The sequence below is a fragment of the Sparus aurata genome, chromosome 5 (genome assembly GCF_900880675.1).
Source record: "Sparus aurata chromosome 5, fSpaAur1.1, whole genome shotgun sequence".
In the NCBI taxonomy this organism is placed as follows: Eukaryota; Metazoa; Chordata; class Actinopteri; order Spariformes; family Sparidae; genus Sparus; species Sparus aurata.
Genome location: NC_044191.1, coordinates 11,157,187 through 11,178,586, shown reverse-complemented (window position 1 = coordinate 11,178,586; position 21,400 = coordinate 11,157,187). Strand labels below are relative to the sequence as shown.

Sequence of the window (21,400 nt, the reverse complement as noted above, 5' to 3'; positions counted from 1 at the left end):
TGCATCTCCATCCGCCCTCCTATCAACTCACCCGGAGAGCCTCTCGACGTGACATGCTGCTAACATCACATCCAACGCCACGCTTCGGAAAACGGGAACGTATGGTCGCTCTACCATGGCTGCAAAGTCCGATACGGATGCCTCCACACACGCACGCACACACACACACACACACACACACACACACAGAGGCACACACGAATAGCAATACATAGTACATTATGTTAATTCACGCAAACAAAGAACACCCAAATTCAAACCTTTGCCTCTCCACTCCTGTCCTCGTCGCTCAGAGCCCTCTCTAAAACATTCCTGTTCTGAGTGAAAGAAGGCACTTGTACCCACAGTCACACCACGGACGATAAAAAAAGATACAACAGACAGAGGGGAGAGAGGAACAAGTCTATTGTGCATATACAAAGCAACCTTTAAACCACATTTTCCATTTTTCTATTTCTCACGGGCGAAGCACTTTACTCACACTTTTGTGCTGGTAAAGAATATGAAAGTCAGATTTCGGTGGGAACGGCAAAGACCGCCGAAGATTAAAGAAACTGAACAACCACTGTGTTTCGTTTTAGATGCAGAGCTCTTCCAGACAATGATGGCTTGAAAACAGTAATTTAAAGTTTAGAGAGGTGTCCTGAGTGTTCAGACAATGGTGTTCCAACACCGGGATGCAGCAAATTTCATGGCTTCCACGGGCTTTCCATTATACCTCGGCAAAGCGCCACTCGCTGCTGAAATTACAGGCTGTCTAGCTCAACAGAGTTTTATGGTCATTTCAGCCACTCAGCCCCCAGGGAAGTGGCAGGGGAGCCCCCACAGAGGTAGACTTCTTTCAACCAACCTGACACTTTAAACACAGTGATTCGGCTGAGCGCTGAGTGCCTGTCCATCCTGCTTGGCAGTAATAGAAAACTAATGGCTTTTTATATGGATTCTTATTCCTATCACTTGATGCCCGTGACAAACAATGTGACTCAAATCAGATGAGTGTCAGTCTTGGAAGCCATTTCCTCATGAAGGAGGAGGGGCAGGTGGAAAAACAGCTTTCAGACTCCAAAGTCCTCTAATAGCTTCCTCTCTACATTAAAAACAAATCTATTGGGAGTTCTATCTGGTTTAGAGACTTCCCCTCTACAAATATGACTTCTTCCACTGATGATCATTTCTGTTAAATGTGAAATTACGGCTTATCACTTGCCTCAGTCTTCAGCCCAGAGAGGCTTTAGAAACCATATCTCTCACTCGTCTACAGAAAGCATAACAATAACCATGACACAATAGCTGCCAACATAATAGCAGTTACATGAAGCAAATGAGGAAAAACAAAAGATGTTTCACTCGGCTCTGCTTTTCCTCTTTTCTTCTTTCTGTTGTGCTCCTCCTCCCTTATCTTTCCTCTCCTTATCTCTCCTCTCCTCTCTTCTCCTCTCCTCTCCTCTCCTCCTTGCTCATTTAAATCCTATTGTCAGTGTCACAGAAGTTGATTGTCATTGGAGCCTCAAGTGCTAACAACAAGGAAACTTGACCCTGGGTCAATCAATAGTCCCGAGTGTCCTTTGGCACTTGATGCTAAATGCCAAAGCAAACAATAAGGCTTGGCGTAGCTGAGATTTTACCATTGCGCTTTTATGACACCCAGAATTCTCTGCAGTATGCAGCATGGCTCATTATGTCATATCAATTATCATGAAAAGCCTAACAATACAGCAATGACCTTGTGGGTGGAGTGCTATGAATATATTTTGATTAAAAGGCCATAACATCTGTCAGAGTTGTGTTTTTTTCTCCTTCCTCTAAAAGACTCACTTTTCGTCGCTGCACTGACATTTTTCTCCTGCTTTGCCACCTCACTTTCTGTCAGTGACCCTGATATCTGCTCTGGTCAGAGGTGATTGTCCATTTTACCGACAGCTATTTTCTCTTAAATGTGACCGGACAGGGCCCTGCCTTTTTTTTTTTTTGGCAGCACTGTACTCATTGGGATTCCCAGTCAATACTCTAAAAGGGCAATGTGGACAGATGGCATTCAGTCAAAACACAAGGCAGTTAAGCTTAGCTGTCACATGACACAACCTTTTGCCCCCTTACTCAGCAGAGAATTGAAACCAACAAAAACTGTCTGGTGACACAACCTCCCCTGCATTATTGAGCCAAATATCCAAAGTCCAAAAAACAGCAATGTATTGCATTGTCATTAAATTAGCCCACTTTGTGGTTTATTTTGAAACACTGACTTATGCATGGCTGCAGTGTTCTTTGTTTGGTGACCAGAAAATTGGCTCACAAGTCAGTGTTTCTGTGTTTGCTTCTGTGTACACCACCCGCTGCAGATGTCTTACCACCCCCCACTGAGTGTTATGTCATTGGGATGAATGCTAAATCAAGCGCGCCACACACTGAACCCAGTGCTGACTATTTGGTAAGGGGTGAATAGATTATTCAAGGTTATCTGAACTCCCTAAATACTCCCCGAACAAGGCAAACAGCATCTCCCAGACACAGTGTACACATCAAACAAATGGATGAACTGTCCCCGGAAAAATGGCAGACTTTGCAGTGGGCTGCAGAACAGTTATTACCAGTAATTAAATAGCTATTAGTCACATATCAAACTATTCTGTGGGAAAAGTTTAGCGAGAGGTAGAGCTATCAGCGGGACTTCTTAAGTGCAAAGAGTGATTAAGAGTGAAAGAGCAGCTCTAATTGACACATTGAAAAGCATGCATCGACCGTCCTGTACTGTAGGTAAGTCTGAAGTCCTATTGATGATGTCTGCATTAATAATAGATATGGGACCACTGGAGGAAGTGATTGTAAAGGAATGGATGAGGTCTTGTCAGTAATGACTGCAGTTGCCTGCCATACCATGTTCCCTTAGAGATTACGGTTAGCAAAGTAAATGGGCATGTACTAATCCATGTATTGGAATTAAATGCACGGCTCTTTCTTTCCAGCTCCTGCCCCATCCCTCTTAATACTTCCTCTCTTCCTGTCTTTTGCTTTCCTCTCGCCCCAATGTCCGCGTCTCATGTGTAGCCAGCAAACTGAGCACGTCTCCACAGAAGCTGAGGCCTGATTAAAGTCGCACACTGCAGCAAACTGTACTACGTATGAAGAAAAGGTCACCAATTGACACATGCTTCGCTTGCAAAACCAGAGCTTTGCACTATCATGAAAGACACCTCCTTTTGATTTATTCTATTGTACCCGGGCAGACAGAAACGGTCCAGGTATTCCTCTGACTTTTAGAAGCACAGAAGAGAAATCTGTAATATGTTTTGTGTCATTGTTAGGACCATGTTAGTTTGATTACTTGAGATCGAGGACAGTTTGAGCAATCATTTCTTCCTCACACGCTGTTTGAGCTTAAGGATGGGGTCTTCTGTCTGTCTATAGCTTCTGTATGTAGTACTTTCTATATTTTTATTTTAATGTCAAAATCCCCCTGAACTGATTTAGATCACATGTGCGCAGAGTGTGGACACTGGCTCCTAATTAATGAGTGTAAGCAACGTGAAGCATTCCCTTATAGCCAGTCAGGGTGTGATGACGCCCTTTGGTGAAGGCTTAAGAGAGGTGGGGAATGATACCCAGGTCAGTCTGATTCTTTCCATGACACACTGCAGCCCTCATCCAAATAGTTCGTCGGCCAGAAGCTCTGGTCTGTTTAGGTTGAGATTTCTTTGCTGTCTAGTTGAGGGAAATTGTGAACATTATACAACCCTGTTGAGTATTGGTCAAAAGTCAACCTTCAACAAGGGTACCTGCATCAGTGCCGTGCTTCTCTGTGTAACAGTTTTGCTTGCCTTTCAATTGCCTGGCAGCTGCAGGTTTCTTGCTGTTTGTCTTAGCTGAACCCCTTCGTATCAAGCCTCTGTAAACGTCTTAGTTTTTTCCTATTCAATTTGATTGGGGAGTTAAAAAAGTTTTAGTTTAAAGCATTCAAAGTTAACAAAAATGTATATTTTAATATTAAAATTAATATTAAATTGACATTTGGGGCATTTAGCAGACACTTTTGTCCAAAGCGATTTACAATATGTATGTTTGTCACAAGAAAGAAACCACAACATATCACTATTGATAAGGTATGAATAAAAAAATAGAAACAAATTTCAAGCCTTTGTCTGAGCATAGTAACTGGTTTTTATCAACAGCAACAGAACGTGAAAAAAAAACAACGGTTTTGACGTTATGTCAAAGACGTTGCAGAGTAATCTACTGAAGTTAGCATGCTAACCAGCTAGCCCCCATATCTGACAACCTCCAAAGCTCCTGTGCCAGTGGTGAAAACATCATCATTTCCCTGGTAGTCCACATGGCTAACTGAGCTAACAAGCTAACAGCAGCTTCAGTCATGGATGTAAAAACATAAGAAGTCTCTAGTGCGGACCCTCCATGAGCCCCACAGTGTGGTCATTTCTAGGCTAGTGCTTCATGAGCCACTGAGCAGCTTTCATAGGAATGAATGGGGCTCTGCCTCCAACACCTATCCAGGTTTTACTGTAACATCCTTGCTGAAAAGGCATTATTTAGTTATCTCCTAAAGAGGCAGTTAGTTTTAGTTTTTTTTTTTTTTTTTACTGCCAGTGCTGCAGAAGCATTGAAGTGTGCTGGCAGTGACATTTATATTGTTTGAAATGGATGCATCTATTTTACTATGCAAAGGGAGCATACATGAGCCTGAAGAATAGATTCAGGTTAAATCTGTGACAGATCAGTCAACAGCTTAAGCATGGAGCTGTGATTGTTAACACCTTGTTCACAAATACAGATGTATAGTGGCAAGCTGCCTGTTGTTGTCCGCTCATGAGTTTCAGCCCCTGGCATATTAGGGTTGCATATAATTTACATACTTGACTCTAATTATGCACTTATATTGTAGTTGCACCCGCACATGGAGAAGTTGTTAATTTGCGAATCTGTTTCCATGCAGTCAAGTCTTGGTTGCTCATTAGAGTCACAGTATATCACTGAGACCTGACCGCACATGGGAGGTTAGAGAAGGGTTTGCGGCCAGGGCATAAGCTGAGGGTCCTGACAGGCATACCTGTGTGCGAGTGAATGTGAGATAGAAAGTGCTGATAAAAGTGCAGCAACATCCCAATTTCTTTCAGCTTTTGCCATCTGGGCCAGTCATTCTCCCCACATTGTTCCCCCTCAGTGAAGGTTTGAGTTGTCAGATACAGCAGAGCAGACTGTTGATCTAGGGCAGTGTGTGTGTTTGTGTGTGTGTGTGTGTGTGTGAGAGAGAGAGAGTATCCCAAGAGTTTTCTGTATAAAGGCGGCCTGGTACAGTACACCTCCCAAACTGGGTCAGGTTACCTGTACAGTGATCGATTGTCTCCCAGCTTCCCACTTTGATAACCAGTGGCCAAAGAGCTCAATCAAAGAGCACCCAGTGAGCCTTGAGACCAGGGGATATAAATCAAAGATAGAAGTGTTGCATTGATCGTTCCGACAATCAATACAGTACGCACATACAACTCAATGCTCTTTGGGTCAAGCTTCATTGGGCTAGCGTTGTGTGAACTGACATGGAAATGGATGGGGAGTTCCTCTGCTTGCATACATCCACACATGCTCACACAGCTCTACCCAAAACAGCACATCTAAATATAGCCTATTGTCACTCCCTGGACTCAGCAGTCCCCAATGAATAGATGTTGGATCCATTGGAAGGATGGTGAGGACACTGAGATGAGAGGAGGTGAGGAAAGCTGGAGAACAGCAACAAACATATGAAGGACTGTTTTTGTCTGTTTGCACAGGATTAGGGAGGGAAGTAATGTAATAACTGCAGCAGCAGTAGAACCAGGTTCAAGAAATAAAATCAGCTCAGTTTAATGCTTGTTCTCTGTCCATCTAAAGTCCCTAGATCTACACAGTATGTCGACAATTGCTTCCACAGAGACCGGGAGGAGAATGAAATCTTTCACTGCAATATGCCACCTAAGCCCCTTGCCAAAATTATATATTTGAAATCCTTTCAAATATTTACTTTTTGTTTGATTGAGCTCTGGGCTCCACCTGGAACAATCTGAACAGTCTCCAAAGGTGATATCACAGCCAATCTGGCATCCAATGTGCTCAAGGTAAAAACTCGAAAAAGAGTAAGAAAAAAAAGGTCGGTATTTTTCATAGCATAAGGCAAAGGAACTGCTGGACCCTCAGTGTCTGACATGAAAAATAAAATCAGCGAGTATACATTTTTAAGGCCATCTTGGCTCGGACGTGTTTTGAGCCGTGACCCTTTCTTCATCGGAGTGTTGCAGGGAGTTAAGCTCGTCTTTGAGATGGCCTGCAGAGTCTGCTGCAGAGATCCATAGCTGTGTGACCAAACCACTGACCTCCAACCCGCTGCAGTAGCTTTACAGCCCGGATCGATTCCAGGACCCTCCCTGCCTCTCCTCCCTCTCTGTCTCATTATCTCTCCCTCCTTCTCATTCCTCCTCCGGTTCCCTCCTCCTCCCTCAAATTGTCCCATGTGTTAAAATGAAATAGGTTTGGGCTAGCTGTGTTTCCCCTCTTTGGAGTCAGACAGGCGTCCCCAGGGGAGGCAGGCCTGTCGTTGAATGATCTTCCCCTGCTTTTATCAACACATCTCTGAGAGGGGAGAATGGAGCCAGGAAAGTTTCCTCTGGTGTTATACCTCAGTGTGCTGGGACTTGCGTTTCTGAAAAGTTTTATCGAGAGCTCTTTTCTAGTGTTGTACAATTGTTTTTTATCACCAAGGTTGCACCAAACAAACCCTAATTCGTGGACATTGCCTCCATTAGCACGACAAATAACTTTTAAATTCAATTTGTTTGTACAACATACCGAAGGTGCCGGACAAATTAAGAACATGACGTGTTGGTTAATGCCACGCCTGGATAAATTATCAGATCAAGTACCACCAAGGTCTTCCAGGACGCAGGGCTGTCCTGTGAGGATGCCTGACATCATATAACAGATAGAGGACACGGAGACGGACAGAGGACATGTTGAGAATATCTCACAGGATGGTGGTGATTGCGGACGCCTCGAGGCAGGATAAAATCGCCAATCAGAGAGCATTGTCAGCGCAGCACTGACCAATGACATCTCAGCTTAATTGAATCGCGGTGACATTCTCTTATTCACTGCAGGAGAATGCGCCACCCAAACAGCAGATTATTAGAGTCACGTTCGAGCTCCAAGTGGACGCGCGTGTTTGTGTGTGCGTGAGTGTGACCGCCGAATGAGTGTCTACGCAGGCCGCCGTGTGTCCGCACTGTACGTGTGTGCGTGCGGGCTCATCGAGCTGTTGACCTCGGCGGGGCATTGCGCAGCCACCGATAATGAGCTTTAACGTTCTATTTCATCTTTCTCAATGAGGAGGAGCACAGCAGACACCGCAGGGCCTAAAGGTCAAAGAAAGCAACTCAGCCTGAAAACAGATTACACAATGCAGGCAAGCAGGTAATTATGAAGACAATCATAAATCGGAGAGGAGGTGATAGAGTTTCCCTCCTCTCGCGGCGTGGTGGTCGGATTTAGTGTTGTTGGAGAGGGATTGGGTTTCGGCCATTAGCACTCAGCCTCGACAGCTGCTAACCTCAATGGAAACAGGATGGATGCGATGCGCCGTAGATATGCTTCTCACAAGGAGGTGTCGTGCATGGCTAGCAACGCTAATTTCAAATTCACGTGAGTCTGGCTGGTGAACCCAAAACAGAGGCAAACAACAAGTGATGCAAAAGTGGCACAAAATGATTTCACGTGTAGACGGATGCTTTTTATGACTATGACTCACATCAATTTAGTGACCTAAACAGAGTCATTACAAATCTGTCACATCCAAGAAAACAACGACATCAAGAACACATACACACACTGGTCCTGTCCAAACCTGCAACAATTCGGTGCCCTATCTGGTGAGCCGTCAGAGCCCTTGGAATGCACAGTTCAAAATGGAGACATAATTGCCTTTACGACACTTCCTTACCGAGAACAAGGCCATCACTGTCCTGGGAATCTCCCAAACCATCCTTTTCAGTGTGGTTGAGTTGATGCTGATGTTTTTTTCATGACGTAGAGACCATTTATCGAGTGTTTCAAAAACCCTGTCAACCATTCATCCAGACCAAGAATACAATCTCTGGCCTCCGCGCCTGTCCTTCATAACTAGATCTTTGTTTGTTTGTTTGTTTGTTTGTTTCTTCCTTTCATTCTTTCTTTCTTTCTCTTAATATTACAGCAAAAGTAAAATATGGTGATTTGCAGAGGTGGTTTGAGTGTAAATGCATTAAAACTAAAGTAAGGAGCCTGTTTTGAGAACGTAAGGAGAAGAAAGTAAAAAGTTGTCAGAAAACTATATACTCAAGTAAAGTACAGATACCTGAAAAATCGACCTACTTACAGCAACAAATATGTGTACTTCATTACTTCTCACCTCTGTTTGTTGTACCTGTCCAGCTCTACACTAAAATGAGAGTGTGGGTGTAAAGCAGTAGAGCAGGCTCTGTCCATATGAATTAACGGGTCAACCGTCAGAAAACAGATACAAGATAAACTTTCCTATCGATATGTAATGTGCGAGAGCTTGTGGACGGCAAAGCGGATGAAAACCTTACATGATGAGACTCTGCGGTAAGAACAGGCCTTTGAAAGTAAGTTTGAGACATCCAGGACACTTTGTAAGAGTTGCCTAATGTCGCACACACACAAACAGCGCACTCTTCTTTGCTTGGTTGTTGAATTATTTCTGTTGATACACCCATCAGTCCACCGTTGCTACATTTAGCAAAGGACTGCCATTTCAACTGTTCATGAAACAGTGATTGCTCCTGGGGCTTGGCGCTCTGCTGCTTCATCTCCTCAGACACAGTGCCCAGAGCGCGCTCTGTCCCTCTGAGAATGTGGCGCTCTGTCGGCACATTCCAACAGGGCTCTGAATTTAGAGAAAAAGCTTCGGTTACTTTGGCAGGGTGCGCTCCTGTGCTCAGAGTTTCTATTTACAGACCCACCCGAAAATAGTTGTCAAAAAAATCTTTCTGACAATAATTTAAAGTACTTTTCTGGAGACGTGTCTGGTGTCTAATTATCAGGCAGTTTTTGTGATTAACGAACCAGGCATGGTGCTACCGTCTTCCATGACTACTGAGGTGGGAGTGTCACTTCTTGGAGTATTAAACCCTGAAACGCTGTCAAGACCCGATCAGCTGCCTTGTCATCTGTCACACCGAGATATGAAAAAGTAGCAAAAACTTTCCCTCTTCTGATAATTCTCTCATCTTCAGTATTATTTTTAGAAGTGAGCTTTCAAGGGTTTAACACTCGGTCGAACTCCATTAGGCTCATAAATTAGCTTTTAAATGCTTAGAATTATTCAAATGTCTCTTTTCTTTTTTTTTGCCACGAGACTAATGAACGCACATCCTCTTCACCCGGCTGGGTGTGCAGCCTATTGATGGCCAGACACAGCACATGTTCTTGGGGTTAAAAAGATCTTGACAGCTGATTTGGCTGATAGTGCAATCGCTGTGTTTCACCTGCTCTCAGCAGCACTAACACAAGGCAACATGTCACGGCTGGGTAGGTGTGAATTGAATCCGGCCGCTTGAATCCAATTGAGGCCCCCGTGCAGCCACCGTGATCCACTAATGTTTTGTTCAGCTTAATTGAGCGTTGTCCCTTTAACTTAGCCTCACATCTTCATCCTGTGTCTAATAGCCCGAGCTTCCCCTGAAAGTCTAATTACTTCACTGGCACAGTTACAGCGGAGGAATATACAACTTTAGGATGCCACGGGATGGAGGAAATTACCATCAAACATTAATTCTCTCGAACGCACAGATTCAGTTTTCTTTTTTCTCGCTTTGCATGAATACAAGAAGATGATTATGAGTCTTCAGATGTCTGTGGCGGCACGGCACCAAAATCTGTCCATCATGCCAAGAAAACAAAAGTGCACACACACAGACATGCATGCACGTAAACTGAACGTATGCCCTGCCACCCCTCACACACATGCATCAGAGGACAGTCCTCCTCCCCGCTCCACGACCTTCCTCCCCCCCACCATTTCCCGTTCCCGCACCTGCAGAGAGAGTCCTGGCGGCAGACCTTCCGTAGCTCCAGACAGTTGGGCTTCTCCTTATCTTTATAGGAGCAATCAGGCACAATCGTCTGCCTGCGTCGTTCTGCGCAACCTTCACTCTGGCAGGGGCAGAAGAGCAGCCGGTGGCTGAACTCAGGGGGCACGCGATCCAGGAACAACCTAAGCGCTTTGTGGCAGCGCTTCTTGCTGCAGGTTTCACCCTTGTTGGGGTCCTCCTTGCTGCAGGTAGCGATGTAGGCGGAGCGCTGCCTCTTGCAGCTGCCGTTGAGGTTGCAGGCTTTGGCCGCATCAAGACAAGGGTTGCAGTTCCTCTCAGGGTCGAGACAGTGGAAGCCTTTTGGTGCAACTGTGTGCATCCCTGGCAAAGAGAAGAGACAAAAAAGAGGTTCACAGCGCTTAAAATCACTCTCAGCCGCACAATGAATTGAAACACTTCAAACATTCCTTTGGATTTCACTCCTATTACGTATATTTCCAAAGGGAATGAGTAGTTTGAATTTACGATCCTAGCTTCTGCGCGCGTGTTAATATTTAAACAAACACAACCTGGATCAAATTCAATCACAACAGAAGGATAAAAAAAATCTTCCCATTCATCCTCTGACTCCACATCATAACTCTGACATGGTTTACAGTGGGCTCAGCTGAAAAGTACGATCAACAAATAAAACAATAACCCTTGCATCTCCACCCGTCGGGGAGTTCACTGCAAATGTTATACTTGAGCGCAGGAGGAGAATCTTCAATATCATCTGTGCTGCTTCTGTGTTTCACCAACCAACAGTAAACCACTGGAGGAACGCCTGCAGCTAGCCCACATCCACTCCAACTGAATAATTGATTCACGCTGTTTCAGACCTTGAGTGAAATATGAATGAATTAAGCTATGATTCCAAATTGGATGCTAATAAACTATTCATTTCCAGGTAATTTTATAATGTAATATCAGTCCATTATCTGGTTCCCGTAAAAAGTAGCCTTGGTTTCATAGAAATCCACTGGAATTAGATGTTTTTGTCATTTTGACTCACAATGAAGTAAACACTGTATTTTGTTAGCTTCATAGAAATCATGTAAAGCAAACAGGAGTCCTTGGGAAAATATTGACGAGAAAGCGTATTGATGTGAACGCTGGTCGCTGGGAAACAATACTGAATACTGTAGCATCTGCAGAAAACATGCTAAGCTCAAGGACTTGGCAAAGACTCTGTGCTGTTGTAAGACGCCGAGCTGTGTGATTCATTTATTGGACAGTTCAAGTAGAAGATTAAGTTCCCTTATTTTTTTTTTCCCCCCACTGTAATCAAAAACTGAAACATTGCAATTACCCCTCAGGCTGCACATCATATTTGTGGAAAACAGATTATGTCATTAGGTGTGTGTTCTGAGATACTGCATATACCACAGCGGCGGGACAAAAACACACCTTTTCCTGAGATATACCGGTAATAAAGCAGGATCATGTTCACTTGTGGCATCCCTCTCTTGCATTCAGGCTATATTAGAGAGGTTAACCTCCCTCCCCTGTAGATAATGATATTTCAGAGGTCGTAGCGGCATAGTGACACCCAGAGAGATTCATCTCTTATTCAACAGAACCAATCTCACTCTGTGTCTATCAGACAGCCTGGAGCTCGAAGAAGACCATTTGTTTTAGAGGGGCGCGCTAGAGATGCTGTTTTGTTTCCAAGGGCTGTACTGCACGTTATCAATCCTAGAAATGGCGATACATAGAACACATCAAATACCAAAAAATAAGCAAAGCCCCAAAATTAATGATTTTGGGGCTTCAGATGACGCCAGATAAAATCAGATTCACCGCCACTGAAGAATAAGAGGAGCGGAATATCAGGAGTTCATCACAGAAAGCAGAAAGCACACTTAATCTGGCTCTCTGTTAACCAGGCATTTCACATAGATGTATCAAGGTTAAATGTTGCAGGCGCTTCTGATGAACATGCATGTTGTCATAAGACACGTCTCGAGTTCGGGAGATGTTGAGAATACTGCCGTCTTTCACAGTGCTCGTCACGGGCCACTGGGGAGAACCTTCCCTTCTTTGTTCGAATAATAAGTGCATTCCCTTTTATGACTCATTAAAATAAGACATCATCGCGTCATCAAATGAAACTTGTTTATCCCTGCGCTCTCAGAGGGGAGAGGATAAACACTTCACAACAGATGTCTGGCAGCAGAACAGACTCAGCCTTGTTAGTGTAAGTGTCTGAAAAGGCAGGCAGTATTGTGCCTCGATCATTTACTTACGCGACAGTAACAAACATCAAACCTTCTCAGCGGGATGAGACAATTAGTAAACCTTGTCACGGAGGAGCAGCTCAGTTGATCTGTGATTACAAAGGAGAGCTGACCTCGGCACCGGGCATGATGAGGCCGAAGCAGGGCCAAAAGTTTTACTTAAGTGGGCCAAGCTTGGCTGAAGCGGGCCTGAGCGGGTGCAGTACGGCCCAGCTGGAGGAGAGGTTAGCGGGGCGGCTGTCCAGTGGTTCAGGCAACATTACATTGATGGATTGCAGCTCCTAAATCTCCCCTGGCCATCTGCAGGCTCTAATGTGGGCCACCGGGGGGTCCAGGATGAAAAGAGTATAGGAGAAGGATGAGTTACGAAGATTTATCTGACCAAGCAGGGCTGAAGCAGCTTTTGAAGCCACAGCCACGGACGAGTTTTTACTACCCCTGATTGGGGAGCTGAGATTGAATTTGGTGCTCAACCCAAAAAGATGTCCTGGGGCAAAGCATAAGACACAAAGCCTGCTTGATGGGCCTGACTCTGACGTGCTTACACACAAACAGGATGATAGCAAGAGCGGGACGGGAGGAGGAAGGAAGCGAAGAAAGTGGAGATGGGAGGGGAAATGAGGTGGTATTGTGTTACAGAGTTATAATTGATTTTCCAAGTGCATTACAACGACGGTTTTCAGCAAACATATTCCGCCATAACGCGAGGAGAAAAGGGGTTGATAAGCTAATGATACGAGACACGTAAAAATGGAAAAAGCTTTAAGAGGGGAGAGGAGACTTGAGCAGTTGATTACAGTGGCTGATCATGACAGATAGAGCGATGAAATGAGAGGACACAGACTAACAGATTGGACAGCCACTTACAGAGACATGCTGGAGAGCTTTCAATTAATCCAGCCTAATTCAGGGAAGATGTGCGACTCGTGTGCTCAGAATAATTAACCCGAGCCACTGGCGGGGCCATCAACAGCTCTCAGCATCACAATAGCTTACACGTATATCTATTAAGGCACCTCCACGGCCGCACGATACACTAATGAGCACGCGAGGCTTTGGCTGAACGAATGAACATATAGGCTGGCAGCTGGGAGCATTGATTGATTAATGGATGCAATAAACACAGAACAATCAGTGTCACTGAGTGCAGGAAAGGCCATGAATGATGTTTATCCCATTACTATTTGTTAATGAATGAACTAATATGAAGGTGTGCGTAGACGTTTTTTACTCACGCGTGTAGCTCGATGTGACGTATTCAACTTATTCCGGGAACAGAAAAGCATGAATTCACAATAAGAGTTTTCACATTGTCGGATTCCGTTGACTCACGACTGCCTCGTGTGCATTGGAAATCGTGGCCTCGTAACATTTAGCTCGTTGCTTTCGGTGATCCTGCCGTTCGACTGTAAATAGGCTTTTAATAGGGCTCTTTGCTGGATGGGCATCATAAATTAGACCCCACTGATGGCAATGTAGTGGGAATAACCATCTATTCTTTCAGCACACACACACTCACACACAGGGAGAGAAAGAGAACGAGGGAAGTGAGAGGGAAGCAGGGAAGATGAGACAGATGGAGAGAAACAGAGAATTACCTAAGACCTGTGTTCCATGGAGAAATAAGAAAGAGGGATAATAAAGAGAAAGAGGGAGGCGAGGCAGGTGGAGGGAGCACACATGAATGACAAGAAGGGGATAAAATGTTCACGTACACTGTATCTGGATTTTTTCTTTTTCCCAAAGAAAGGAAGAAGGGATCTTGCTTCCCCAGTAATTGCTCTCTGTCAGCCTAATTTGAATTCTGCATTTCATATATCATCCCGTACTCAAGGGACGCTGCGCTGCAGAGGGGAGTTCAGCCCAGGTTAGGAAGAGGCTCTTGGCTCCGGGTATGTTCTCAGTAATTAGGAAAGGTGCCAAAGTTTGGATTTAATACGGCCCTGGGTGAGTGTGCGAGAGCTTGTTAGGGAAGTCTTTAGTCCGGACCCCAAGGAGCATGTCAAGCATTTCCGTGTCAAAGGGCTCATCAGTCATTAGCTCTGTACTCTGTGTTGCGGCGGGGTTTCCAGAGGAGTCGAAGAGGGCGCACTGGATCTACAACATCAATTCCGGGAGCCTTACTTTGCAAGTCAGACCAACAGAAGTCATCAGACGAAGACCAGCAGAGTTCATGGAATCATCTGCTCCGAAGGGTTTAAAAGAATTTCCCCCTAAGCAGGAAATTGTGGCTGCGAAATGAATGAGCATGCAGATAAGAGGGGAGTAAGCAGGAATGGAAAAGACCAAGACTAAATATTTGTATGTAAGAATAAATATGTGTGTGTGTGTGTGTGCGTGTGCGTGTGTGTGTGTGTGTGTGTGTGTGTGTGTGTGTGGAGTTGAGGAGGGGGCGTCCAAAGGAATTTTAAATCATTGCAAACATACTTCCTAAATACTTGAGCTGTTTAGGAGTGAGCTTCCTCTTGTGAAATTCAGAAGCTGGAGCATCTTCAGTGGCCCCCCTCAGTCTTAATATGCATGCTGTTTAGCTCTCTCAGCCATCGCTGCTGGTACAGCATGAAGTGTGAAGTAATCTAACGATATGTGCGTGTGCCAAGCGAACCTGCGCGATATTAATCAATAATCTACTTTATTGTTCATTACCAGCACGCAAGTAGGTATTAGTGGAGTACTGTACTGTATTTAGGTACAAATTTGAGGTGCTTTCTTTTAGTCTTTTCTTTTCATGCCACTTTAGCTGATAGCTTCAGTAACTTTTCAGATTACGATTTTTGCAAACAAACATTATAAAGAACTTAGAAAATATGATGATTTCCTATAAATCTATAAATAAACAGCGGTAAATAATTCTGCAAAACGTCTGCGTCTTCTTGTGCCGGAAGCCAGTCATTGTATATGTCAATGTGTACAGTGTGCTGTATATGTTCACAGTCAAGCAGTGTTAAACAACTTCAATAAATCGTCCACAGGCTTGTAAAGGCAGCGGAGAGACAAGGGGAAGGTCTCATTTTTCATGTCTTCTTGCAATCTGCTCACATATGGCCAATAAAAAAGTGATTAATACATGTAAATTGATACAAATTATGACACAGAGCCCCTTTAAACTACCCGGCAGGTGAGTCAATACATCATTTGATGTTAGTTTTGTTACCAATTTGCTTCACAAATGTTGGAATCTGTGTAATTGTGACGGCATTTCTCACAATTTTCCTAATTATCACGAAACAAAGAATTTATCAGTGAATGGAGAAAATAAACAGGAGATTAATTTATAAGAACATTTCAAGTTGAAGCCCCGTAATACATAATCAGCTCTACTTTACCCAACCACAGGAGTAAAATCTTTCTTAACATCAGTTCATCAGTTATAATAATCTATTGATATAATGTGCAATAACACAGAGTTTCCTGTACATTCAGACCACTGCAGTAGGAACATCACCACCACAGCTAGATATAATGGTAAATTGAATCATCATCTCAATAACAAAACAAAAAAAACCTCACACAAATAAGCACAGGACCTCCTGCATAGATGTAGGCCGTTAATCATGGTCAAGTGACTAATTATGAGCGATATTAGTGCTGCAGCCAGTTATAGCACTTGAACCAACACAGACCAACAGGGATGGATGTGGAACAAATAAAAAAAAAATACCCATTGCCACCACTGTTACAATACAATTAGAGCAAACACTGAACAGCGTAATATATTATCATGTGGGACATTTGTCTGCATTAAGTACTTTACAGTTCAAACAAGGGTGTTACTCTATGTGGAAAAGCGGTGGGGACATGAGTCCTCAGATGAGAAAGAAAATGTTTTCAACAGTCGTCTGCATAGGGAAGTTTATCCAGTGTAATGGAGGGATTGGTATGAGGTCGGAGATAAACAGGGAATAAATGCATAATGGCCCATCATAGCATAGGCTACTACAGAGTCATCAATAAGAAATAGCAAAAAACAACGCTGATCTGATCGCACATGTAAAGTCATCAATATGCATCACATCCACAACGGCAACACCAGCAAAGATAATAAATCAACCTAACCTTTGAGATGTTAAGTTAAACTGTTATTTCGATGATGAAGACTATTTTAACATTAGAGAAACAGCGTTTACAATTCTAGATCTCAAATCATTGATTTGATTTTAAGTCTTTTAAATTTCCACCGAATGAATTAACATTCATTAACATACATTTCACACAAAATACCACGCCTCTAAATCCACTCTACCAGGGGGCACAACAGGATAAACAATCATAGAAAAGGAGTAGCAAGCTACACATTTTTAAAAAGTTTGGTACACTTTAGAAACTACTAACTAGCTTACTGGGCTATGTTGCTGTAGCCTTTATCAAATGACACACTATGATCCTAATATGTTTGCAAACCCAGACTATTTCTGCTAGATAGCTAATCAGTCCATCTAACGTGTTACATCTGATTTCACAGTCTGCCTATAAGCAGAGATTTTTCCTGCACATGGCTCTCAGTTCAAAGTGTCTTATGCTATATATTCAGTCCTCCGTAAAGATTTAGTCATAATTTTGTACCAGAATCAAGCAGCCGGTTTTGAGTACAGACTCTACTGATGGAGAGAAAAGTGTTATGGTTTATTAGTTAACATTTATGTTGCCAGGTAAAAATTATTTCACAAATTATCCCTTTAAAAAGGGACAATATGGGCAATTTTCAAACCGTCCCCAGCGTCCACAGAAAGAAATGACACCTATTATTTAAAGTACATTGTCCTGGTTATACTTTCAATGTTCAGTCTCTGCACTGTGGTATTAATACTTTTTATTAACAGATCCGAATACGTCCTGCACCACTGCAAGTGGGGAATAACTAAACGCACTCACAAACTAAAACAACAAACATCTTCTGTGGATTATCCACTGTTGTTTAATTCAAACTTGTTAGAAAAACGCTGACTATTACAAAGGCTCTCTGTGAAGTGAGCTTTGAACAGCAACCCTCATTAATGACCCACTGAGAGACACAAGCTAAGGCTGGACTGAGGGTAAACTGATTAAAAAATTCGCACAGAATAAGAAAGCATATAAACAAAGTAATGTAAATACACACAGGCACACTACCAAGAATACACAAGACAAATCTTGCACAAACCAAAAGTATGCACAGATACACTCAGACCGCACACACACACACAAAAAAACAAAGGTCTTAGTGTTTGCCAAAGTAATAGTAATTGTTATGAGGACATTGTGAAAACGTCGAACATTTCAACAGCATGCTGAGCACGGCTGTTGCACTGGTCCTTTTCCCCCAGCTGTAGAAACAGCTTTCTGGATTTAATTGGATGGTGGGCACACTGCGCTGAGAGGTGAGAGGCTTAGTGCTGAGAGTTAGAAGGTCTAACTAAGGGATGTTAAACTTAATTCCTAGAGGGACCCCTGAATGCAGGATTCTATGCTGCCCTCTGCTCCTAATAAGTTAATTAGCTCAGCGCTGGGTCAAGAGAACAGAATATATTTCACATGGAGCATATTAACAATTACAGTCAATGATATCTTTGCTGTATGCCGTACGTAATGCGGCATTCATTTGGGCTTTGATAAGGGCACTGGTTCATTGTGGAGGGAGGGATTCTCTCCCACATCCCTTTTATTGATTTGAGTAGAAGGTTATTGACTTGTACAGCAACTGTAACCAAGAAAACCGTGGTTATGCATCGTAACTCTAGTTCCATGAATTTCGCTCTCCGTGAATGCATGAATTTTACCAGCTTATCAAATGTGAAAATCTAAAATTGTAAACTGAATATCTTTGAGTTTCAAACTGTGATTTATAGACCAAACAATTCATTGATGCATTAAACATTTAAGCAAGCAAAGAGGATTGATTTCTTAGCCAAAGCCGGGCTCTGGGGGTCCTAAACAAAGCGATTCAAGGACTGCGTTTCCTGCATTTTGGTGATATTTAAAGGTGCAATATGTAATACCGGACATCTGTCAAATTCATAATGAAAACAGACAAAGGGCAACATATCACCACAGTAACCACTCACTGCTGCCATCTGTAACTGCTGTTAGATAGTTAGCTCAGTTAGCCAGCAGCTAGCATCGGCAGGGTGTTGGCGTTTGGAGCTGGGACAAGCTGGGGCTAGTTGGCTGACATGCTAACTTCAGCATCACTAATAAAACACAATATTTAGATGTACATTTTTGTGTTTTCAATCAAAATTATTACATATCGCACATGTAAAGAATAAAAACAACCAAACGATAAGTAACAACAACATTTCTATGTCAAATAGTTTCAATTTTGCTTTCTAATTCTCAGAAAAACAGGACGATTCACCCTCTAGTGTTAACTTGCAAAAATATGTGGTGTAAAGTGATATTTTCTAATTCATTCATTCACTTTCTGCCCCGCCCTTTGGAGAGTCTTTGTTTGATAGCCTCTCTGTGGGGATCGACGCAGTGCAACTCCCGCAACTGACAGAAAAACTAACGTGGCCGATTTGACATCCTCTTTCGTTGCGCAAGAAATGTGTATTTGTCTCTCCAGGGCGTCTGAAGCTGGTTTAACTAATCTTTCTCCTCTCCATTTCCAAGTGATAAAAACTGTCATAAATCAGAAGAAATATAAGAATTCTGCTCAGGAGAGGGCAACAAAAAATGGAGGAGGGTTGGCAAGTATGCAAATAGGTTCTGTTACTTATGTGTCATGTCTGTGCTTACTGTATGTTTGCTTGTTGTTTGACTTTGCTGTGTTGTACTGCAATTAGCTCTGCTTCACTGCCCATGTCTTCGTCCTGCTATTCACTGTAACTGACATGCCTTAGATCATGATTGTTGTTTTAAACCTGTTTCTAGCTTTTAGGCTGCCAACTGTACACCTGGCCAGGGAGTAAAGATTAAAAAACTAGCCTCTTGGCTAATTCTGGCAAAACTTACAGCAAGGCTTATGAATATTCAGTGTCTCTGAGAAACAAAAGGTTCCTGCATGCATCAAACAAACTAGCAGGACAACATCAGTTCTCAAAGGTGATTCATTTTCTGAACTAACTAAACCTGGTGCGGCAATGTGATGTCTTTCATTGAGAGTATAAAGGAGACAAATTTGCCTTCCTGCAGCATCTTCATGCTTCATCTTTTTGTTTGATTTTGTTATATTCCCACCGGTGTTTAGTCCAATTTGATTAGAACTGGGGAAATATGCATTAATATCACTTATTACACTCAATTCTTGCACTGACTAAAGGGTTTTTTGGGGGAGAGAAGTGATTATCAATAGATTTCCTGTGGGAAAGACTCACTCAGCACTCCCTATCATTTGATGATGAAGATGTTTCCACTGACAAAAAGTTAAATGCGTGTCTTCATAGTCTTCCTGCCTCCACTGAGGACAATGCGGTTATACTTGTTCCAAAATTAAAATATTGGTGCAGGAGGAGGTTTCAGTTTAGGATGGACCGCTAACTTGAGTCATTCTTGAAAATAATTTTGTATTTTCAGGCTACAATTTATGGCGTCATTCCTTTGACATGTACTGTATGTAATATGATTGACTGATTCAGTCATGGTGCATTGGATCTGTCACCAGCTTAAACAGAAAGAAAAAAGTACTACCTCCGTAAGTTAATAAAATGGTGGTGGAAGTCATCACAAAAATTGGAACTAGATTGTGCTGAAGTGCTGATGTTAGAGACAATCCTCTTATTGCCCATCGAGGGTCTTTGCCCTGCACTGTGGTTGTTTTGCTGCTTAACCTGTGCAAAGCACTTCACATGCGCCCTGTAAATTTGCTGCAATATCCTTTGCGTCTCCCATTAGTTTTCACTGTGATAGTAGTTCTTCAGCTCAGGCACTGATAATAAGGGCAGAGGTTGTTTAATCTTCTTCTCCCTCGCTCAATCACTTGCTCAGTCGCTACCTACGGCAACATATTTTGCGGTATTGTTGGATCTTTCCATTTCTGCTTTATTTAAGATTCCACACAGTGTTTATAGTGTCTATAGTGCTCAATGTATCACTCACTTTTACGTCGGGTATCTTCAAAGTGAGACTAAACTTTTTTTTCGGCGGTGGGGGGTTGTTGAGATCATAATCTGACTATTATAGCTTTAAAGGGACACTATGTCGCTTTAGAGAAGAAATTCTGACCCAGAATTTTTATATTTACAACTACTACCTTACTATCGAGGTAGTAATATATATATAAAATATATATTTTTCCATAACTGAATAAACAAGCTGTTCTCAGTGGTAAATAAAGTCCCCTGAACACTGTTTGAAGCTAGAAAGGTTGCAGGGTCCGCCAAATATAAAACAGACTAAAAGAGTATCAAAGAGTGTTGTCAGTTTATTTATTTAGTTTATTTAGGCCTTAAAAAAAGAGTCAATGAAGATCTTTTCCTTTTTTTGAATTTCTTCCCCAAAACTACATACAGCAGTTTTCACAGGGCTGAACTGCTACAGAACCTCTAAAAGAACTGCAGGTTTGCAGCATGTTAACTATCACCATATTTCAGGCTCAGCTGTTCATAGTGAGTGCTGTATATACTGTGGGCGCTGCTGCTGTCAAGAGCACTCCCAAAGGAGAACAGGCATTCCTGCTTGCTGGTAACCAGAGGTCATTTCTACTTTCAGTCAGGTGTCAGTTGTGTCCTGTTTATATGTTTGCTTCCCTGTACAACATCATCTCCATCATCAGATAGACATGCCCTCTGCCCAGACACCGGCAGCATGATATAGTGACACGCACCTTCTTAAGCAGCATGTAGAAATAGTGGGCCAGAATGTGACAGAATCCAACTCATGCTGCACGTCTTGGATGGGCTGAGGAACTAATTTCTACCATGTGATAGTGAGCCTAACTGTGCCAGGTGTCAACTGGGCTTCATGTCCTTTTAAAGCAGTTATATGGAAAGGTCTACGGAAAAACTGAGTAGAACCTCCTCTCTGGAAAAAAACAATATTTACTGTGCCTAGGAGTGGGAGTCAGTAAGCATTTTATTTTTGTTGCCCGGTAACCTCGCCGGTTCCTTCACCCAGCTACTTCCAGTAGCTTCT

General features: G+C 42.9%; 1 protein-coding gene across 1 annotated transcript in view; it reads right to left on the bottom strand.

Annotated features, from left to right (window-relative positions):
• The window catches only part of LOC115582198 (GDNF family receptor alpha-2-like), a 56,479-nt gene that overhangs the window by 15,471 nt on the left and 19,608 nt on the right, over positions 1–21,400 (bottom strand). Inside the window, exon 4 of the mRNA XM_030418013.1 lies at positions 10,073–10,451. Coding sequence (XP_030273873.1) covers positions 10,073–10,451 — 379 coding nt within the window. The remainder of the gene's footprint in view (positions 1–10,072; positions 10,452–21,400) is intronic.